Raw genomic sequence first — 16897 nt, forward strand, 5'->3', positions numbered from 1 at the left:
TTTAAATGGACTTTGCCATCCGGCGGTGAAACGTCAAGCTCTTAAGAAAAGCAGGAGCGATCAGAAAGTGAGGCTTTGAAGGTCCTTTGGAGGCTCGGGATCGCATGGAGCTATTTTAAAGGGGAAGGTGCCTTTGAGAATGTGCAGAGTACACGTAGCTGACCACTCAAAAGCTACAGTCGTCCCTGCACATTAGAGTTGGGCTTTTATTTAAGTGGCTGCTGAGCTATAGACACATATTTGTTTTATAACTACATTTATTAGCTGTCACTCAAAATGCATCATTTCCTTGTAACATATAAGCAACATAATCACTATCCTCATATCAGCATAAGCCTGATAGCTAAGGAGTGGAGTTTTTTCTGAGGCAGCCACTAAGCTGAGGAGGTACAGTAAGCTTGCAACTTAGGTGGGGCTTGCCACGCCTAAAGCCAAAACCATGCATAGTTAAAACACATTGGGTTCAATGGTGGCTGGAATTGACAAAAGTTATTTTTCTTGGAACCCCGCCCCCTTTTTATTTTTTGTTACACGCATAAAGCTTAATGTGCACAAGTTAAATGCACGGAAGTTGCGGGCTTATTGTACTTCCTCCTTACATTGGTATTCCTGGCATCTTTGTTGCACAGCTGTCCTCCTACGCTGAAGACACACCCTATTAATTACCTTGATCACTCAAGTTAAGCTGAATGTTGGAAGATTTAGGACATAGCACTATGGAATTTGCTCCCACAAAAAAAGGATTAGACAAATGCACAGAGAATAAGGTTATCAAGAGCAACTAGCCATGATGACTATGTTCTGTACCCACTTTTGGGAGGAGTATGTCTCAGTAGTAGCAGGTGGTAAGAATCACAAGTGGGCAGAATGCTGTTACACTCAGGTCTTGTTTGTGGGTTTCCCATAGGCATCTGGTTGGCCACTTTGAGAACAGAATGCTGGACTAGATGGGCCATCGGCCTAATCCAGCAGACACTCATGTTCAGTGCTGCGAAACATAATTCTAAATAAATACATTGTGTTCTGAACAAACTGCAGCAAATATTACTTCTTCAACATACCAAAATATTACAGAATATTTAGGCAAACTCTCAGCTTGGGAGTGTAAATATAATTCATTAATATTCGGCTTTAAATTGTTTGCATTTCTGTATAACTGAAGTGTTGAAAGGGAGTCATGCCTAATTACTTAATCACTTCTCCCAAATAATTGTTTTTGTTTACAGCAGCACATCCTAAGCCTTCAGGCTTGATAATCTAATCTAATAGTCAGAATTATGTTAAAGTTTGTGAAAATATTTATTTGCTTTTAATGGTTTTTGGTAAAATAACATCAGGCGATGAAGAAACCATCTGTTTGCAGGTTACACTCATGTGCAATAGAAAACTTAATTTTGTTTTTAAGATGCACAGTGCAGTATTTCAAGGTCATAATCAGTTTTAATTGCCAGCAAATATATGTTAATAATTTGAATTTATTTCTCTAACAAAAATTATAGTTTGATTGCTGTAAAGACAATAAAAATTAAAATTATAAATAAAACATATAAACAATTTAAAACATTTTAAAATAATTAAAATAAACAGTAAAACACATCGTTTGAATAGGCTTGCCTAAATAAAAATGTTTTAAGTGGGTACAGTAAAAAGTGCAAATCCACATATATTGATAAACTGAAGGTGTTACGCCATATGTAGTCTGAAGATTGTAATAAAACACAGGAGCTGAAAATTAGGGGTTTAGAGTACTAGAGTGCTTATCTAAGGCAACTGGGACTGTGCAGAGCAGGGGTTTGTTTGTTTTTTTAAAAAAATGCAACATAATTTAGGAGGAAGTCGAATTGCCCTACTTGAGAGTTCAAAGAACTGTCTGACAGTAAGAGCTGTTTAGCAGTGGAAACAGACTCCCAGAAGAGGTGGTGGACTCTCCTTCCTTGGAGGTTTTTAATAAGATGTTAGGTGGCCATCTGTCATTTAGTTGGCATTCCTGCACTGCAAGGGGGACTGGATGATTCCCAGGATCCCTTCCAACTCTACGATTTTTGAATGATAACCAAGTCTGCACTTAAATCCCTTCTGCAAAATACTAATATTCTGGCAGCATCCTGTGCCACTACAGATGCATATGGCTGACTGTCCCTCCTTAGAAACATTGCAGAACAGTTAAGTAGAAGGGCTATTATGGGCCCCTCCCTCCCCCCCTCCCCCCAGCCTGAATTGATTAAGTGGAGGAACAGGTTGCTCCTGTTTGTGAGAACGTGGCCTTTGTTTCTGTTGTTGCACCACAGTTTGCAGCAGATGGGCCCTGAAAGGGAGAGTATCACCATTCGCTTTTCATTATACAACAAGTAATTTATGCAGACACCTGCTTTTTTTTTTTTTTTTTGAGAAATCCTCTGTAAGTTTTCACACTCGCCAGCGATAAGAAGAGTATTATTCTGGTTGGGTCCCCCCCCCCCCCGTTTTGTATCCTCTCAGCACATACAAATAATGAGTGAAGACAAACAAGACATTTTGTTTAGTTCACAACATTTGGCTGCTGCCGAAGAGCTTTCCCTGTAGTTTGTTTGTCACAGTTACAGGGACAAATTGGAACCGGTCCTTGGCTTTAAGATCTACAGCTGCTCTAATTACATCTAAATGTGCTTGTTAGTCCAGATTAAAATGGCAGCAGGAGACCAGAGCTTTAGGCTCCAAAAGAAAACAAATCTAGCTTCAAAATTAAGACTGCTGTGTACAAGGGAGCATGCAGCAGCTTTTACGGTGAAAATTGGCTTCAAAAACTTGATTGGTACAACTGCCAAAAGCTGTGGGTTTATCCATTCTGAAGTGCTAAATGTGTTTCGTTATCTAAATGTGTGGTTGACTTAACATTATAGCTAGTATCTTAAATCAGGGGTCAGCAACCTTTTCCAGCCGTGGGCCGGTCCACCATCCCTCAGACCATGTGGGGGGCCGGGACTATATGGGGGGGGGGGGGATGAACAAATTCCAATGCCTCACAAATAACCCAGAGATGCATTTGAAATAAAAGCACACATTCTACTCATGTAAAAACACCAAGCAGGCTCCACAAATAACCCAGAGATGCATATGAAATAAAAGGACACATTCTACTCATGTAAAAACATGCTGGTTACCAGACCGTCCGTAGGCCTGATTTAGGTGGTGATTGGGCCGGATTCAGCCCACGGGCCTTAGGTTGCCTATCCCTGTCTTAAATTAAGGCCACTTTAAAGTCTCTAGCATGTAAAAATGTTACCCTTCCCCAGTTGGGGGAGGGATTTGTTCTCCTTAATACATGTGACTATGTCAAAATGAGGGGTGTATGAGTGCTGAGGAGACTGTTCTGTCAGCACAGGATTTATCCTTGTACAACAAAATCTCCCCCCCTCTGCCCCCCAATCTGTTCTGAAGGTTCCCCAAGCCTCTAGAGTTAATTTGGGGGCAGTGGGATGTACATGAGGGGAGTCGTCTCCTTACACTAGTTCTAATCCTTGCATTTTCACTTTTATTTAGTTGAATACTGCCCATAGTTTTGACACACTGTTAAATTATAAATGACATTACCGGTACTTAATTTTTAAAATAGCAGGGAATCCATTAATTTATGATCAGCAGAGAAAAAAGTTGTACCCAACTTGCTAAACCACACATCAGAACTGACCTACTGAAATTAATGGACTTAAAAGTCTACTGATTTTAGTGGATCTAGTCCTTATGTACGTATGTGGATACACAACCCAGAATCTCTTTATCTTACAGTAAACATTCCCATAGCATATAAATTCGTTCATTCGATCGTGAAATAGTGCTTTCAAAAATACATCTGCCCCCAATTCCATCATAGCATAAAATACACAGGCATTACGTACAAGCAAACTATTTACAAATATCTACATTAAGTGTATAAAACACATTTAGGTTTTTTTTGCAATTATTTTAATTTAATTGGTGAAAAATGCTTAAAATCACTCTAATAAAAAGGTTCCCTGAATTATGATGACAGAATTACAGCCCAAACCAGAGGCTCTGTTGACACACAAGAACTTCTGCCTGTTGACTTCTATGTATCATAGTGATGAAGGACCTGGAAGTCAATTGAAAGCCCATCCACGCAAGCGCATATGAATCTTAAATCAGTCTTGAGCATTAAAGAGGTGTGTTGCCTCTGTCATCACCCATGCTCTTCTAGGCTCTACCCTCCCCTGTAGAGCAGTCAGTATTTTCAGTTTTGATCAGCTGCTTCCTCTGTCAAATGCACATAATTTTCTTCAAGTGTTGGGGAACAAGGACTTTTAGACGTACAGTTCAGCATTCTGGTGGGAGATGTGTGGGAAATAGAGCAGGAGCAATCTTGAGCACCGTGTGTCTGGCAACTCGAACACACAGGAAGAGCTGACTTTGGGGGCTCTGAATCATCTTTGCACTGATTACTGCTAAGAGCAAGCTCTTCTGAAAATTCGCTTTCCTTATTCCGCTGCAAACTATCTTCTTTCTCTTCCAGGGCACGAGCAAGCATATAGCTAACTTTTCTTTGATGGGCCAACGCTTCCTCCTTATCATTCAGCTGTAAAAATCAATTAAAAAATAAAATAAACAATATTTATTTTTACAGAGATAAAAGAACACCATTAATAATGTCCTCTATGAAGCCATACAAGTTACCAACCAAGTCTATCAGCATCCTAATGATTTCCTGTGGATTATCCAATTCTTCTATTTTCTTGCTGTCAGCACCAGAAGCAAGCATGCCCGTCAACTTTCGCCCCAAGCTTTTCCTATTCCCTTGAAATGTGAAAGCACCTGAGGAGGGAAAATAACATTCACATTTAAGTCCTGATCTTTGAGACATTCTGAACAACCACCACCTTTTTAAAGTCCAAATAAAATTAAGCCTAACACAAATATACCACTGGAAAACTGAGGCTGTTACCAAACGAAAATAAACGGCACACATCTATAATCCAGCTTCCAAAAGTACACCTGCTTTTTAGTGTGACTGCTACACTTTTAATGGACAAAATAATAACCAGCACAGATAGAAGAAAAAGAATAGAGCAAAATGTTCTGCAGTTAAAGTGAATAAACGGAGAACAGTGGAGTGCTAGTAATGAAGGCCAAAATATGCTGATCTTAGATAACATGTTTTGAATCCTCATTCTAAAATAGTTATTCATAGTCTGTTACAGGGATAGCCAATGCGGTGCCCTCCAAACATTGTTGGGCTCGGACTCCCATTAATCCCACTTGGCAAAACCAAAGGCCAGGGATGATTGGCGCTCCAAAGGTTGGCTACCCCTACTCTACTATTATGCTCCAATATCCTATCAGCACCAGAAAGGCAATAATACAGGGGTGAGAAGAGAAGAAATGTATGCAGGTGCTTGAAAGTGGGAGGAGAAATTGCAATAAACTGGGAGAAAATTATATGAACTCCAAAAAGGAAACAAACTGTTCATTACTTTAGTTCACTCACTGGTGGATGAATCCTCTCCCATCATTCAAAATATTCATTTTTCAAAGCAGATTGCAATCATAAGATCACACTTTTATCATATTGAATATCACCACATGCAAATTATACATGTGCCAGAAAAATGCTTCCTATGGTCTTTTAACTTGACATTTATTTTATTGGACATAATCCAGCATATTTAACACCACCACCACCAGTTTGGAGAGATTACTCCATCATTTTTCATAGCTGCCTCCCTGTAAAGACTTTTCCCCAGATAATGAATAAGTGAGATCCAAAAGGTTTCAAATAAGATATCCTGAACTTTGGCTGTGATGTTTGAACAAGATCATTGTGTTTTGAGGTGATATATAAAAGTTATCTCTTTGTTGATGTTATCTGTGATGGCTCATTGATCTACTGCTCTTCATGAGATGAGCAGTAATCAAGCAATTAACATGCATGAACCAGCCTTAAATTCTCTTGGTAGGGACTGCTTTGCTACTCTGTATGCATGCAGAACGGTTAGCTACTATGAAATTCAGGTCAGCAAATGTATGTCAAACAGTAGGTTTTAGGTTTATTCGAATAGGTTTTATTCAAAACAAAAACTGCAAATTCCGGGCTGCTTTCAGCACCACTTAGAATCATGCAGCATGGAGAAAATTACCATCGTCTTTTATGTTTTTCCAGTTGGATCGTTTCTTGTCTTTTCTGCAGATCTTATTCATCTGTGCGAGTCCCAGAGCCTGGTCCCTCCTCCGCATCAGCTGCTGCTCAAATGCAATTCTGAAGGCATCTGCCATAATATATGCTTCTTCTTTACTCTTCTTCAGAAGCTCAAACTAGGTTGTTGTTTTTTAAGATTGAGAGAAGGTTCAGATGACGTTCAAAAAAAGAGTGAATGAATCCACATTTTGGAGTTTTTTTAGTCATTCGGTCCCAGTACATTGGTATGGCAACTGCTTCCCCAAATGAAGTAGAGGTATACACACTGTCACTAGGTGACCAGAAAATTTAATTATAACAATCGACTGGGAAAACCTCTAGTATACTCTGCCACAGGATTGACATTTAACAACAAAAACAATAATAAAAGTGGCTGTCCACACAGAGAGGCACTTTGTTCTTTGTTTACCATGGAACTGGGCTACACCTTGTGCTCGGATGCAGAATCAATGGTAAAGAGTACTAGAGTTGCTGCAAAAATAAGTATCACCTACTACTGCTCCCTATAAAATCCTCCTGCTTAGGCAGCAAACACACCCACACTTTTTCTCTGTGTGAAACAGCAACCAAGAAAGCAGAGACAGACAGACTTCTATAAACAATTATTGGCTACCAAACCTAGGCAACTTTTTGGGACACTTCCAGAGTCTTCTCTCTGAGTCTTCTCTCTCCTCCTGGTTCCTCCCTGCCCTGCCTAGAGGAGGAAGGGGGCTGGGTTTTGTTGGTGCCAGCAGCAGCAGCGCTTGAGCGGCCGCCATTTTAAGCAGCCCCTCTCCGGAGCCCTTTCGTGTGCCGCTCATCGTCCCTATACCTCTGCTACCACCACCAGCCCCTGCCGCTTGCAAGACACAGGTAAGCAGCCGCCGGGGCTCGTGGTGCTCTTGCATTATTACCCCCCAAAAAATATAGTCCGGCCCCCCACAAGGTCTAGGGGCAGTGGACTGGCCCCCTGCTGAAAGTTTGCTGACCCTTAAATTTGAGCAAGAAAGATCCATCTTTGGATCCATCCCATTTTGTTTTCATAGGCTACCCTTGTCTAAATATACTCTTATGCATTGGGCATAATATGTATACAGTACATATATAAATAATATATAATAATAATAATACAAGTTTTAGATATCTGTCATCATAAAAAGGAAAATGCATTGACAAATCAGCTGCCTAAGCACTATATTTTTAAGCTTACATCATTTTGAACAATTTTACACGTGGCAAGTGCCTTCTACACATCTTCATTAAAAGGGACAACAATGCTACTTTCAGTCCAAGCATAAATACCTCTTGTTTGAGCTGAAGCAGTTGTTTTCGAGTCGCCGCTGACATTTTTGCACAGGAGCATGGCTCTCCCTCAAGACCACTGCAAGTGCAGGCTCCAAGTACTGCCAGCTTCAAATTCAAATGCACACCATTCCATTATTGATTTTTTTTTACAAAACACAGAATAAGGGTAGACTTATACATCTTCATACAAGTCATATTACTGGCTTGGATCCAGAGCGGCCCTTTAGAACAGAAGGACTGCTTCCATTTCCAGAAGTTACTACAATCTAATAGAAGCTCCCATTCATGAAAGGTAGAGACGATTTTCTCTGATTCCCCTTCTGCCTCATGCACCTTCTTCCAGAGTATCCTCCAACTCTCATGGGAAGATTATCAGGTAGTGTAGGTGGGGATCAACGAAAAATCACCTCTCACCTATCCCCCACCCAGCCCCAACATTGCATTACTGTAACTAAAATCAGTATCAAACTCATTATGAGCTCTTGGGCTTGTCTATTTTCAATTTCTCCTTTTCACAGCTCGAAAAAATTTGTAGAAGATCAGCTTGGGGCAGACTGGTCTAGGAAGAAAGAGCGAGCGAGCAATGGTATTTCATGAACTGGATAAGATCCCAAGTCCAAATGGAGGAGGGAAAATAGTAGCCCAAAGAACTGAAGCCTCTGCCCTTCCACTTCATTCTCAAAGTAACTGGTATCAGCAAAAGACTCAAACAAAGCAATTTTAATATACACACCTCAAGTCCTGTTATCTCTGTAAAACCACTCTTGCTAAGGGACATGTTCTCCTGAACAATCTTCCGCTGTTTTGTATCTAGGACAGCGAGAATCTCCAAGTGCTGTTGTTCCAAAACTGTAAAATTAAATATTGAGCAAGGAAACAGTTTGTGAAATTTCCAATCAGCTTCTTTTGCTTCAAATCCTCACTTACATAATTTTCAAATTTAATAGGGTTTGATTCTTCATTTACTAACTTGTGGGGTATACACAAAATAAAGGAGCTTAATTTCTGAACAAAGAGCTCAAGCTCGCCCACAAGTTTATGCTGGAAGCTTCCCCAGTCTCAGATTTTGTGGAATTGGTTGAGATTACACACTAAGGAGGAAAAGGCTATTTACAAAGCACTAGTTTTATAATCTCATATATTATGGACTGAAGATTCTGCATTTGAAGCAGGTTCAAAGCTGTGGTTTACTAAACTATGCTGAAATAATGTGTCAATAAGTGTTGCCAGAGGCAATATTAAACATTGAGAGCCAGTGATGGTGTAGCTGCTTAGAATGACAGATTAGGAGTAAGGAGATTCAGGTTCAAATCCCTTCTCAGCTATGAAGCTCAATAGGTGACTTTCAGCTGCTTGCCACCTCACCTAGGCTACCTAGGTGAGTACATGACAATGCTAATCTTATTGCTAACTGCATCAATGCAACATGCAAAATCCTAAATTCCAGTATATTCAGTGGGTAAGAATGCATAATTTCAACCTTATGCTTCTAAGCGCGACATGATGTTGAAATCCTTTCAAGAGTACAAACAAAAGTTTAAGACTAAGACATTATGTCTAAATGATTTGAAGAACTTTACAATTATCTGTTTTAACAACTTGCATTTTTGAAAATACATTTGTTTAACTTACTCTTGGAATATCTTGTTTCTTTTGTGACTTATAATGCAATGGCCTTTGGCTAAAAACAATAAATATTGGACTAATATATTCTGCATCATAGAAAGTTAAACTGAACACAGTACACTTTTCAAACAAGATTAGTCTTTGCTTTTTTGCATCTAAGATGAAGGCGAGAAACAATTTCTTTAAAAGGCAAAGAACTGAAAAAGGTGGAGCATACTTACATTCATTTTCAGACTTTAGTGTTTTAACTTCATCCGTTTTCAATTTCAGTGTTTCCTTAAGTGCAGCATTTTCACAATAAATTCTGTTGACAATGGCAACAAATGACATGTTTTTAAATCATACCTCAAACATATGCTTCTATATATTGCAAAACTAAGGTATTACTTTGGTATATATACCTGTCATATTTTTCTGCCCAAGACTCTTCTATATTTTTGAATTTCTCCTGATTAATTTTTATTTCCCACTGTAGAACATTTATTTCCTATAAACAGTAAAATGTTAATATTAGAAGAAAGAAGGACAATATTCCATAATTTGAACATTATACTCTTAGTGTTGTGAGGATGGATCGAATTCCCTCCTACATCCCATAACCACACTGCTCAAATTTATTCTCCAAGATCATATAATTTTGCCTTAACTTGGCAAGAAACAGCCAGTGCACAACTGGCAATGTTTGGAAATAATTTATTGCAAGTAATCACCTGGTTCAAAAAGCCAACCACAAGCCAGCTTGCCTGTTCTGCTGGGCGGTAAGTACATTCTAAACACCCCTGACTGTGGACTTAGTGCTCTCCTGTTCACTTTTCCTGATGAAATCTAGGATTGCAGTCAATTGTTTGTCTAAAAATACTGAGTCAGCAACTTTAGATAACTACTGATGAAAGACAAAATGTCTAGGAATGTTCTATGTATCCACACATTCATGCCATCAGTCTACTGCATTAATGTGAAAATCGATTTTCTAGTTTTCACTATTGTGGAGAAAAACTTGAAAATCTGTGGGCACAGTGTTCGCTAAAAGAGAAGAATCAAACAGTTCTTCCCATGGAATAAAAAAACTCTGTGCTCTGAAATCTCCGAATTATCCAGACACATCTTTTCCAATAAGTATTCCAGCAAACTATTACAACTGTACTAAATAAAATGTTGTAAATAAAAGACAATTCAACAAAGATGTGCAGTGCAGTGCCATGCATATTTACTGAGAAGTAAATTGCAGTGTTCAGTGGATCTTTTTGCCCAGTAAGGGTTGTAGTCTTAAGCATGCTTAGTCCCTTGAAATCAAGTATGTTTTGGATTTTTGCTTTAGGGCTGCAATCCCATACACATCTCAGCTATTTTTGCCCCTCTTCAGAGAAAGAATAAGGTATAGTCTTACCTTTTCTAAAGCTCTCTTCTGCTGCTCTGTTTTTTTAAACACCGCTTTAGTATGACAAGTGGCTTTATCCAGCACTGCCTGAGAAATAAAAATTTTAAAAGCTGAACTATTATGTCTCGCATAATATTATGTCTTGCAGATCATACTAAAAGTGAAAACATATGTATCAATCAGTGGCAGACTTTGAGCTCTCAAATTTCAGAGGCTCCCCACTGCCTCTCACACTCCAATACAACACTGTTATGGCTCCCCCTGCAGCACAGAACCCAGCACATCTGAACTGGTCACGCTACCCTAAAACTGCCTCTGCATCAATTAAGGAACTGGTCACCAACATCAGTAATAAAACCATAACGGTGAAGAACAGCTGTCTCATTTGCATAACAGTACATGTACAATTTGAAAAATGCTACATTACAAATTTCATGTAAATTCATATATATTAGCAAGTTACCATGCTCTGCAGAATTTTTAGTGCTTGCTCTTTGCCTTCAAGTTGTCTTTGAGATGCTTCCAATTCAACTCTTAAAACTTCTATCTCCTGGGTACGAATAAAGTCACGTTGAGTAAACAAAAATATTGGCATCATACAGAGACTTTCTGCTATGTGTGGATGGTACACCCGCTTGTGTGACTGGAAGGATTTCTCCCTCAGGCTGCAGCCCCATCTCCACACCATCTCCCACACTGTTCTGGAGAGTTCCCTGGCCAGCAGGAGAGGCTCCTGCTTAAACCATCAACCAAGGCAACCAAGGCGGCTTCAATGCCATAACCAGGCCTAAAGCCAGACCGAAATGGATCCAGAAAATCCACTTCCTCCAAATATGGGTGAAGCTGGACTTCTACTACTCTCTCAACACCATGCCCCATATTTGCTATTGCTTCTGGGTCTAGGAACATCCTATTAATGAGAAAAATAAGGTTCCAAATTAAGTCTTGCCAAGACAGGCACTTACCTCTTCAGCTTCTTGAAGGTGTTGTATTAATTCTTCATTTGATGCCTCAGAGTTAGATTCTGTGTGCATTCATAACAGAAAGAGCGTCCTGGTTTGAAACTAATAGGATGGCATGCTTATTTTTAAGTGCTTTTTTAAAACGTTAAAAAAAGAACTTGAAAAGCACCAGCTGTTTCTCAAAACTATGGTAATTTGCCCTCCCCTTCCACTTTTATATAATAAGCATTTAATACACCACTTCTTAAGTTTCAAGAAATAGCATCTGATTGTTGGAAGGAGAGAAAAAAACCACATTGGGCATCTCCTAATGGTGGAGGGGGGGGGAAGGATGCAAAAGAACTTTAGATCAAAAGGTAAAGTTAAATCAACACTAACTTATTTAATGGCTAACCACACATTTGTTAGTCTCCATGCTGAGCTGTCCAGCACATGAGGTGCAGTAAAGCACCAGACTCAGGCAATGGAGACAGAAGAGATGGCTCTCTGTCCACACTACTGCTTCCAGAACACACACACAAACACACACACCCCTCACTGGCAAGAGGGAGGCATTCTGGTTTGCAGAGAACGCTTTGTGGAACAGCTTGGCTCCCACCAACTTTGGTGAGAGCTGCAGTGTTCTAGCAGCAGAAGTGGTGAGAGCTGAGCCCATTCAGCAGATGGGGCAGGAGGCAGCAATTTCCGGTTTACCTCAGGTGGCAAAACGGGATGAGCCATCCATGTCTCCATGCATGCGTGGAACTATGTTTCAAGAGATGTATAAACAAAAGAAAAACTTGGGACATGCACTCTAATGGAGATTCCTTAAAATAAAATAAAAGTAAAACTGAGGTGGGGAGGGGAGTTCACCAAAAGGCAAAGCAAGAAAGTGAAACACCAGAGAGCAGCTGACCTCTTTTAAAAAGGAACAAGGAGGTGGGGGAATGCAATACTCAAAGGACAAATTTCAAAATAACTGCCTGCAACACTTGCACAGTCATAATCCATACAGAACTCCAACTTGCGCTGGAAGCAATAGTTTTCTGGGAGAAGGAAATTGTATTTCCTCAGCAACATCCAGTTATTGTTTTGAATATTTGAAAAATGAGTTTCCTCCCCAAAATGGACTCTCACTCATGTTACAATCCAGTGAGACGCTACTGTACACTGAGGCCTTGGGGATAAATGAGACTACATTAATCTCTTTCATGCTTGGAGTCTACAAGCTGGGCTACATCATTAGAAGCCTAGCACCCAAATGGCTGAGTCAACAAATAAGTGCTTAGTGTGCTGACTGATACACCAGTCCCCTGTACAGCACTGTTTACAACTTATATAAAGCCTTAAATGCTGCCTCCTCTCCTCTCTTGTGATACACTGGAATCTCTCATTTTTTACAGGAAAACTCGTAAAACAGTAGACATGCAAGGTCTAATATTTTGAATTCAGTTATTATAGCTTCTGTTTAAGTCAACATGCTTAAGCACACACAACTGGGTCAACACTATCCATCATACATATATCTTACATTCCTTATTTTTGTTTTGAACACCTACAGGAATAGGTGAAAAGCTCAGTATAACTGAAAATTTGAAACCAGCATTTTAGGTGGTGCAATAAACTGTTTCGCCTGCTGCTCTATATTTGTTGTTCTGTGGTACTTACATGCTTCTGGAGACGTTTATGAATTAAGTATCTTAATAGCAACATTTGCGTGCTGTATGAAGAATACTAAATGGTCCAAAAGTTTGGATTGAACTAAAACCTTACCAGAGCTGTTTTGTCGGTTGCAGCTACGAAATGCATTGATTCCCATTTTTTTGACTGACGTGTCATTCAAACTGTTACACCTTGAGCAACGAAAAACTGTTGCATCACATTCTTCTCCTTTTTTTGGCAGCATAAACGGACCGAAGCTTTTCCTTGCTGAACCTCTTCTAGGCATACCTGGGTGTGCGCCGAAGCTTTCTGGTTCATACATATCACTTTGCCTTCTAATGAGTCCATTTCCCAAATCTCCACATGCCATGTCATCATCTTCACCTTCTGAGGTCATACCCAGTTTGTTCTGCAATGACACTGCTTCACTCATTGGCAACACAAATAGCTTCTTATTTCAAGCTAGCAGTGCCTTTGTTTAAATACAAAAGCTTTGTTTAAACACAAACACGTCAGGGAAAGTTGTGCTGGAAAAAAAATTAATAAAAACGAATAATTATGTTATAACAAAACTAAAGATGTCTCGGTTTCTTTAAAAGCCACTTCCGCCATTTCTAGACGGCAGCAAATAGTTTTTTTACACTGTACTAAGATTTTCCTAAATAACCCATGCTTCTTGTCGAAAAGATTACTAATTACAGGAAGCATTTCCTGCAAATTAAACACATGTATTGTTAGTACTGATTTCAAAGCACGACTGCAAAATAAGATTTCAAGAACTTAAAAGCATATCAGTGTAATCTTATGCCTTGCTGGCAGGACCATAAACACACCCAGCCACTTTGTTTACTTTAAAATGTAATAAAAAAGAAAGCATTGTTTAACTTACAATCCAACAACTGCAAAAGTCACATCAAGACCTACGCGGAATTGAGTTCTTGTATGAGACGTGCATATTACACTATGTTATTGCTTTCCTAGTTCTCTTTAATAGAATCCAGCCATTTATAACATCCTCACAAAGGAACTCTGAATACTTGGCTGCTTTTTTTTTTTTTTTTTTTTTAGCAAATAATGTTAAGAGGAAGCATTTATAGAAAACCCTCTCTTCATTAAAAATGTCTTCTTATGCTGTTTTTGCACACGGACATTTAACTTTAGTAAACCATTTTGAATGTGTGCTGCTTGTTTTTAAGAAAATAAAATGGAACTTCTGTTCACCTACCCTTTAGAGACTGATTTAGACATAAATATAGTGATAGGAAGAGCTTGTCTTCTACACATCTGTGTAAATATCACAGTATGAACCAAGGTCATGAGTAACATTGTGTATACATTGTCCCATAATGCTTACAATTTAGGCACACTTAATTTGGGGTGCCAGGGAAGGAAGCTAGTTCATTAACATGTAGTAGTTGGTCTCTAAGGTGCTACTGGACAATTTTTAAATTTTTAAAATTTATTTTGCCTGCCTCAGACCAACACGGCTGCCACCTGAGTCTAGAAACATCGAATCACAGAATCATAGAATTGTAGAGTTCGAAGGGACCTGGAGGATCATCCACTCCAACCCCTTGCAGTGCAGGAATATACAGCTGTCCCATACGGGGATCAAACCTGCAACCTTAGGGTTATCAGAACCACACTTGTATCAACAAAAAGCATTAAGCACTGCTCATTTCTCATTAGAATGCCACACAGTTAGTTTTATATTTGAAACAACAAGCATTTTATATTTATTAAGTACACAATGAGCAAAGCATATTTATCTGCAGGTATAAACCACAGAGCCTAGGGCTTGCCGATCAGAAGGTCGGCGGTTCGAATCCCTATGATGGGGTGAGCTCCCGTTGCTCAATCCCTGCTCCTGCCAACCTAGCAGTTCAAAAGCACAAAGTGCAAGTAGATAAATAGGTACAGCTCTGGCGGGAAGGTAAACGGCGTTTCCGTGAGCTGCTCTGGTTCACCAGAAGCGGCTTAGTCATGCTGGCCACATGACCCGGAAGCTGTCTATGGACAAACGCCAATTCCCTCGGCCTATAGAGTAAGATGAGCGCCGCAACCCTAGAGTTGTCTGCGACTGGACCTAATGGTCAGGGGTCCCTTTACCTTTACTTATATAGCTGGCAGGTAAGTGGCTGTGGCTCAGTGATACAGCATCTGCTTTCCGTGCAAAAGATCCCAGGCTTCATCCCCAGCATCTCTAGGTAGGGCTGGGAGAGAGGCTTGTTTGAAATCCTGAATTGCTCCCAATCAGTGCAGACAATGTTGAGTTAGATGGACCCATGGTCTGACTCATTATAAGGCGGCTTCCTGATGTCTTAACATTCCATGGTAAATCTAATACAGTGGTACCTCGGGTTAAGTACTTAATTTGTTCAGGAGGTCTGTTCTTAACCTGAAACTGTTCTTAACCTGAAGCACCACTTTAGCTAATGGGGCCTCCTGCTGCTGCTGCTGCTGCCGCGCCGGCGGAACACGATTTCTGTTCTCATCCTGAAGCAAAGTTCTTAACCCAAGGTACTATGTACGTAACCTGAAGCGTATGTAACCCAAGGTACCACTGTATTGCAAAACATCCCTTATTGCTGCATAACTATACAGCAACAGGCATTTTATATTTAGAATATACACAGTTATAAGATTCTTCATATTTATGTACAGTTGCAGCTGGCAGAAAAGCCAGAAATGCATGGACCCAAGATTACAGAACATACCTTATCGCTGCAGAATCATATAATGGGTCCCCTTTACTTATTTTAGGGCTTCCCAGAATAAAGAACTTATCCTCTAATTATCTCTTTCATGGGTAGCTACTCAGTTGACTAGAGTGTGATGCTGACAATGTCAAGGTTGCGTGTTCGATCTTGCCTAAGGGACAGCTGCATATTCCTGCATTGCAGGGGGTTAGACGAGATGATTCTCAGGATCCCTTCCAACTCTGTGATTCTATCAATCAATTATGACAACACCTTAAGCAGGGCTTTCTCTTCTGTTTCCCCCCCTTTTCTTTAAAAAGCTGCATGCCCAACCAACATTCAACAGGTGCAGCTTTGAGCATCACTGGCGTCTCCATACAGGGCAAAACTGTGGTCTGCTGAAGGTCTCCCTTTGCCACCAATATTAAAAGGTACAGGAAAGAAAGGCAAGGAAAGCTCCCCGTCGGAGTCGCAGGGGCAACGCAAAATCTCAGAGGGCGCCTGAGCCGAGCGCACGCAGCTCCCGCCAACGCGAGTTCTGACTAAAAAGAGAACGCGAAGCTTTACGAAGAAGTGTGCATGCACACGAAAGCTTACACCCAGAACAAACTTAGTTGGTCTCTAAGGACATTTTTTTAACATTTTATTTATTTATTTCCTTTCACGAAAGAGCGCGTAGCGCGAGCCTCCCGGGCTTCCCTCCGCGCCACCTGCACAGAACCCCGACGCCCCACGGCTCGGCCCCTCCTCGGCCCCCCTTTCCCCCTCCAGAGCTGCGGGCCTCCGCGCGCAAGCCAAGCCCGCCGCAGACCCACCTGGCCGGCGAGGCGAGCAGGGCTTCCTCCTTCCCTCCAGTCCAGCCGTCGCCCTTCCCGGTCCGTCCCTCAGTTCCTCCCGGCCTCCCTCCGGGGCAGGGCTTCACCTGCCCGCCTACCCCAACTAGCCCTCCCTTCCCCGCAGCTAGCTAGAGGAGGAACCTGCAGAGTCAAGAGTGGGCACGGTAATATAAGAAGCTTGTTGCAAATATCCATCTAACTGGCCCATTAGCTTTTAAGGCGCCGCCCACAAGCCTCTGTGCCCTTGCAGCAGGAAGAAATGGTACCTGACACTAAGTTATACC

General features: G+C 40.7%; 1 protein-coding gene and 1 long non-coding RNA gene across 4 annotated transcripts in view; one reads left to right on the top strand and one right to left on the bottom strand.

Annotated features, from left to right (window-relative positions):
- LOC309352658 overlaps positions 1 to 16897 on the top strand; it is a 70157-nt gene that overhangs the window by 21962 nt on the left and 31298 nt on the right. The gene's annotated exons all lie outside the window — the stretch shown is intronic.
- Positions 3898 to 16747, bottom strand: CCDC125 (coiled-coil domain containing 125). 3 transcript variants are annotated; one of them, XM_081880852.1, is made up of 12 exons: positions 16593 to 16747; positions 13190 to 13487; positions 11441 to 11499; positions 10939 to 11025; positions 10485 to 10562; positions 9499 to 9584; positions 9319 to 9401; positions 8205 to 8320; positions 7469 to 7576; positions 6129 to 6303; positions 4673 to 4806; positions 3898 to 4570 (listed from the first exon to the last, which is right to left on the bottom strand). In XM_081880852.1, the coding sequence occupies exons 2-12, from the start codon at positions 13473 to 13475 to the stop codon at positions 4229 to 4231; spliced, it is 1554 nt and encodes a 517-aa protein (XP_081736978.1). In that variant the 5' UTR covers positions 13476 to 13487; positions 16593 to 16747; the 3' UTR covers positions 3898 to 4228. The 3 variants fall into 3 exon arrangements, with proteins under 3 accessions (XP_081736978.1, XP_081736977.1, XP_081736976.1); XM_081880851.1 differs by having other exon boundaries at positions 13190 to 13550; XM_081880850.1 differs by having other exon boundaries at positions 13190 to 13605.

Source organism: Podarcis erhardii (genome assembly GCF_964252035.2).
Source record: "Podarcis erhardii genome assembly, chromosome: 11".
In the NCBI taxonomy this organism is placed as follows: domain Eukaryota; kingdom Metazoa; phylum Chordata; class Lepidosauria; order Squamata; family Lacertidae; genus Podarcis; species Podarcis erhardii.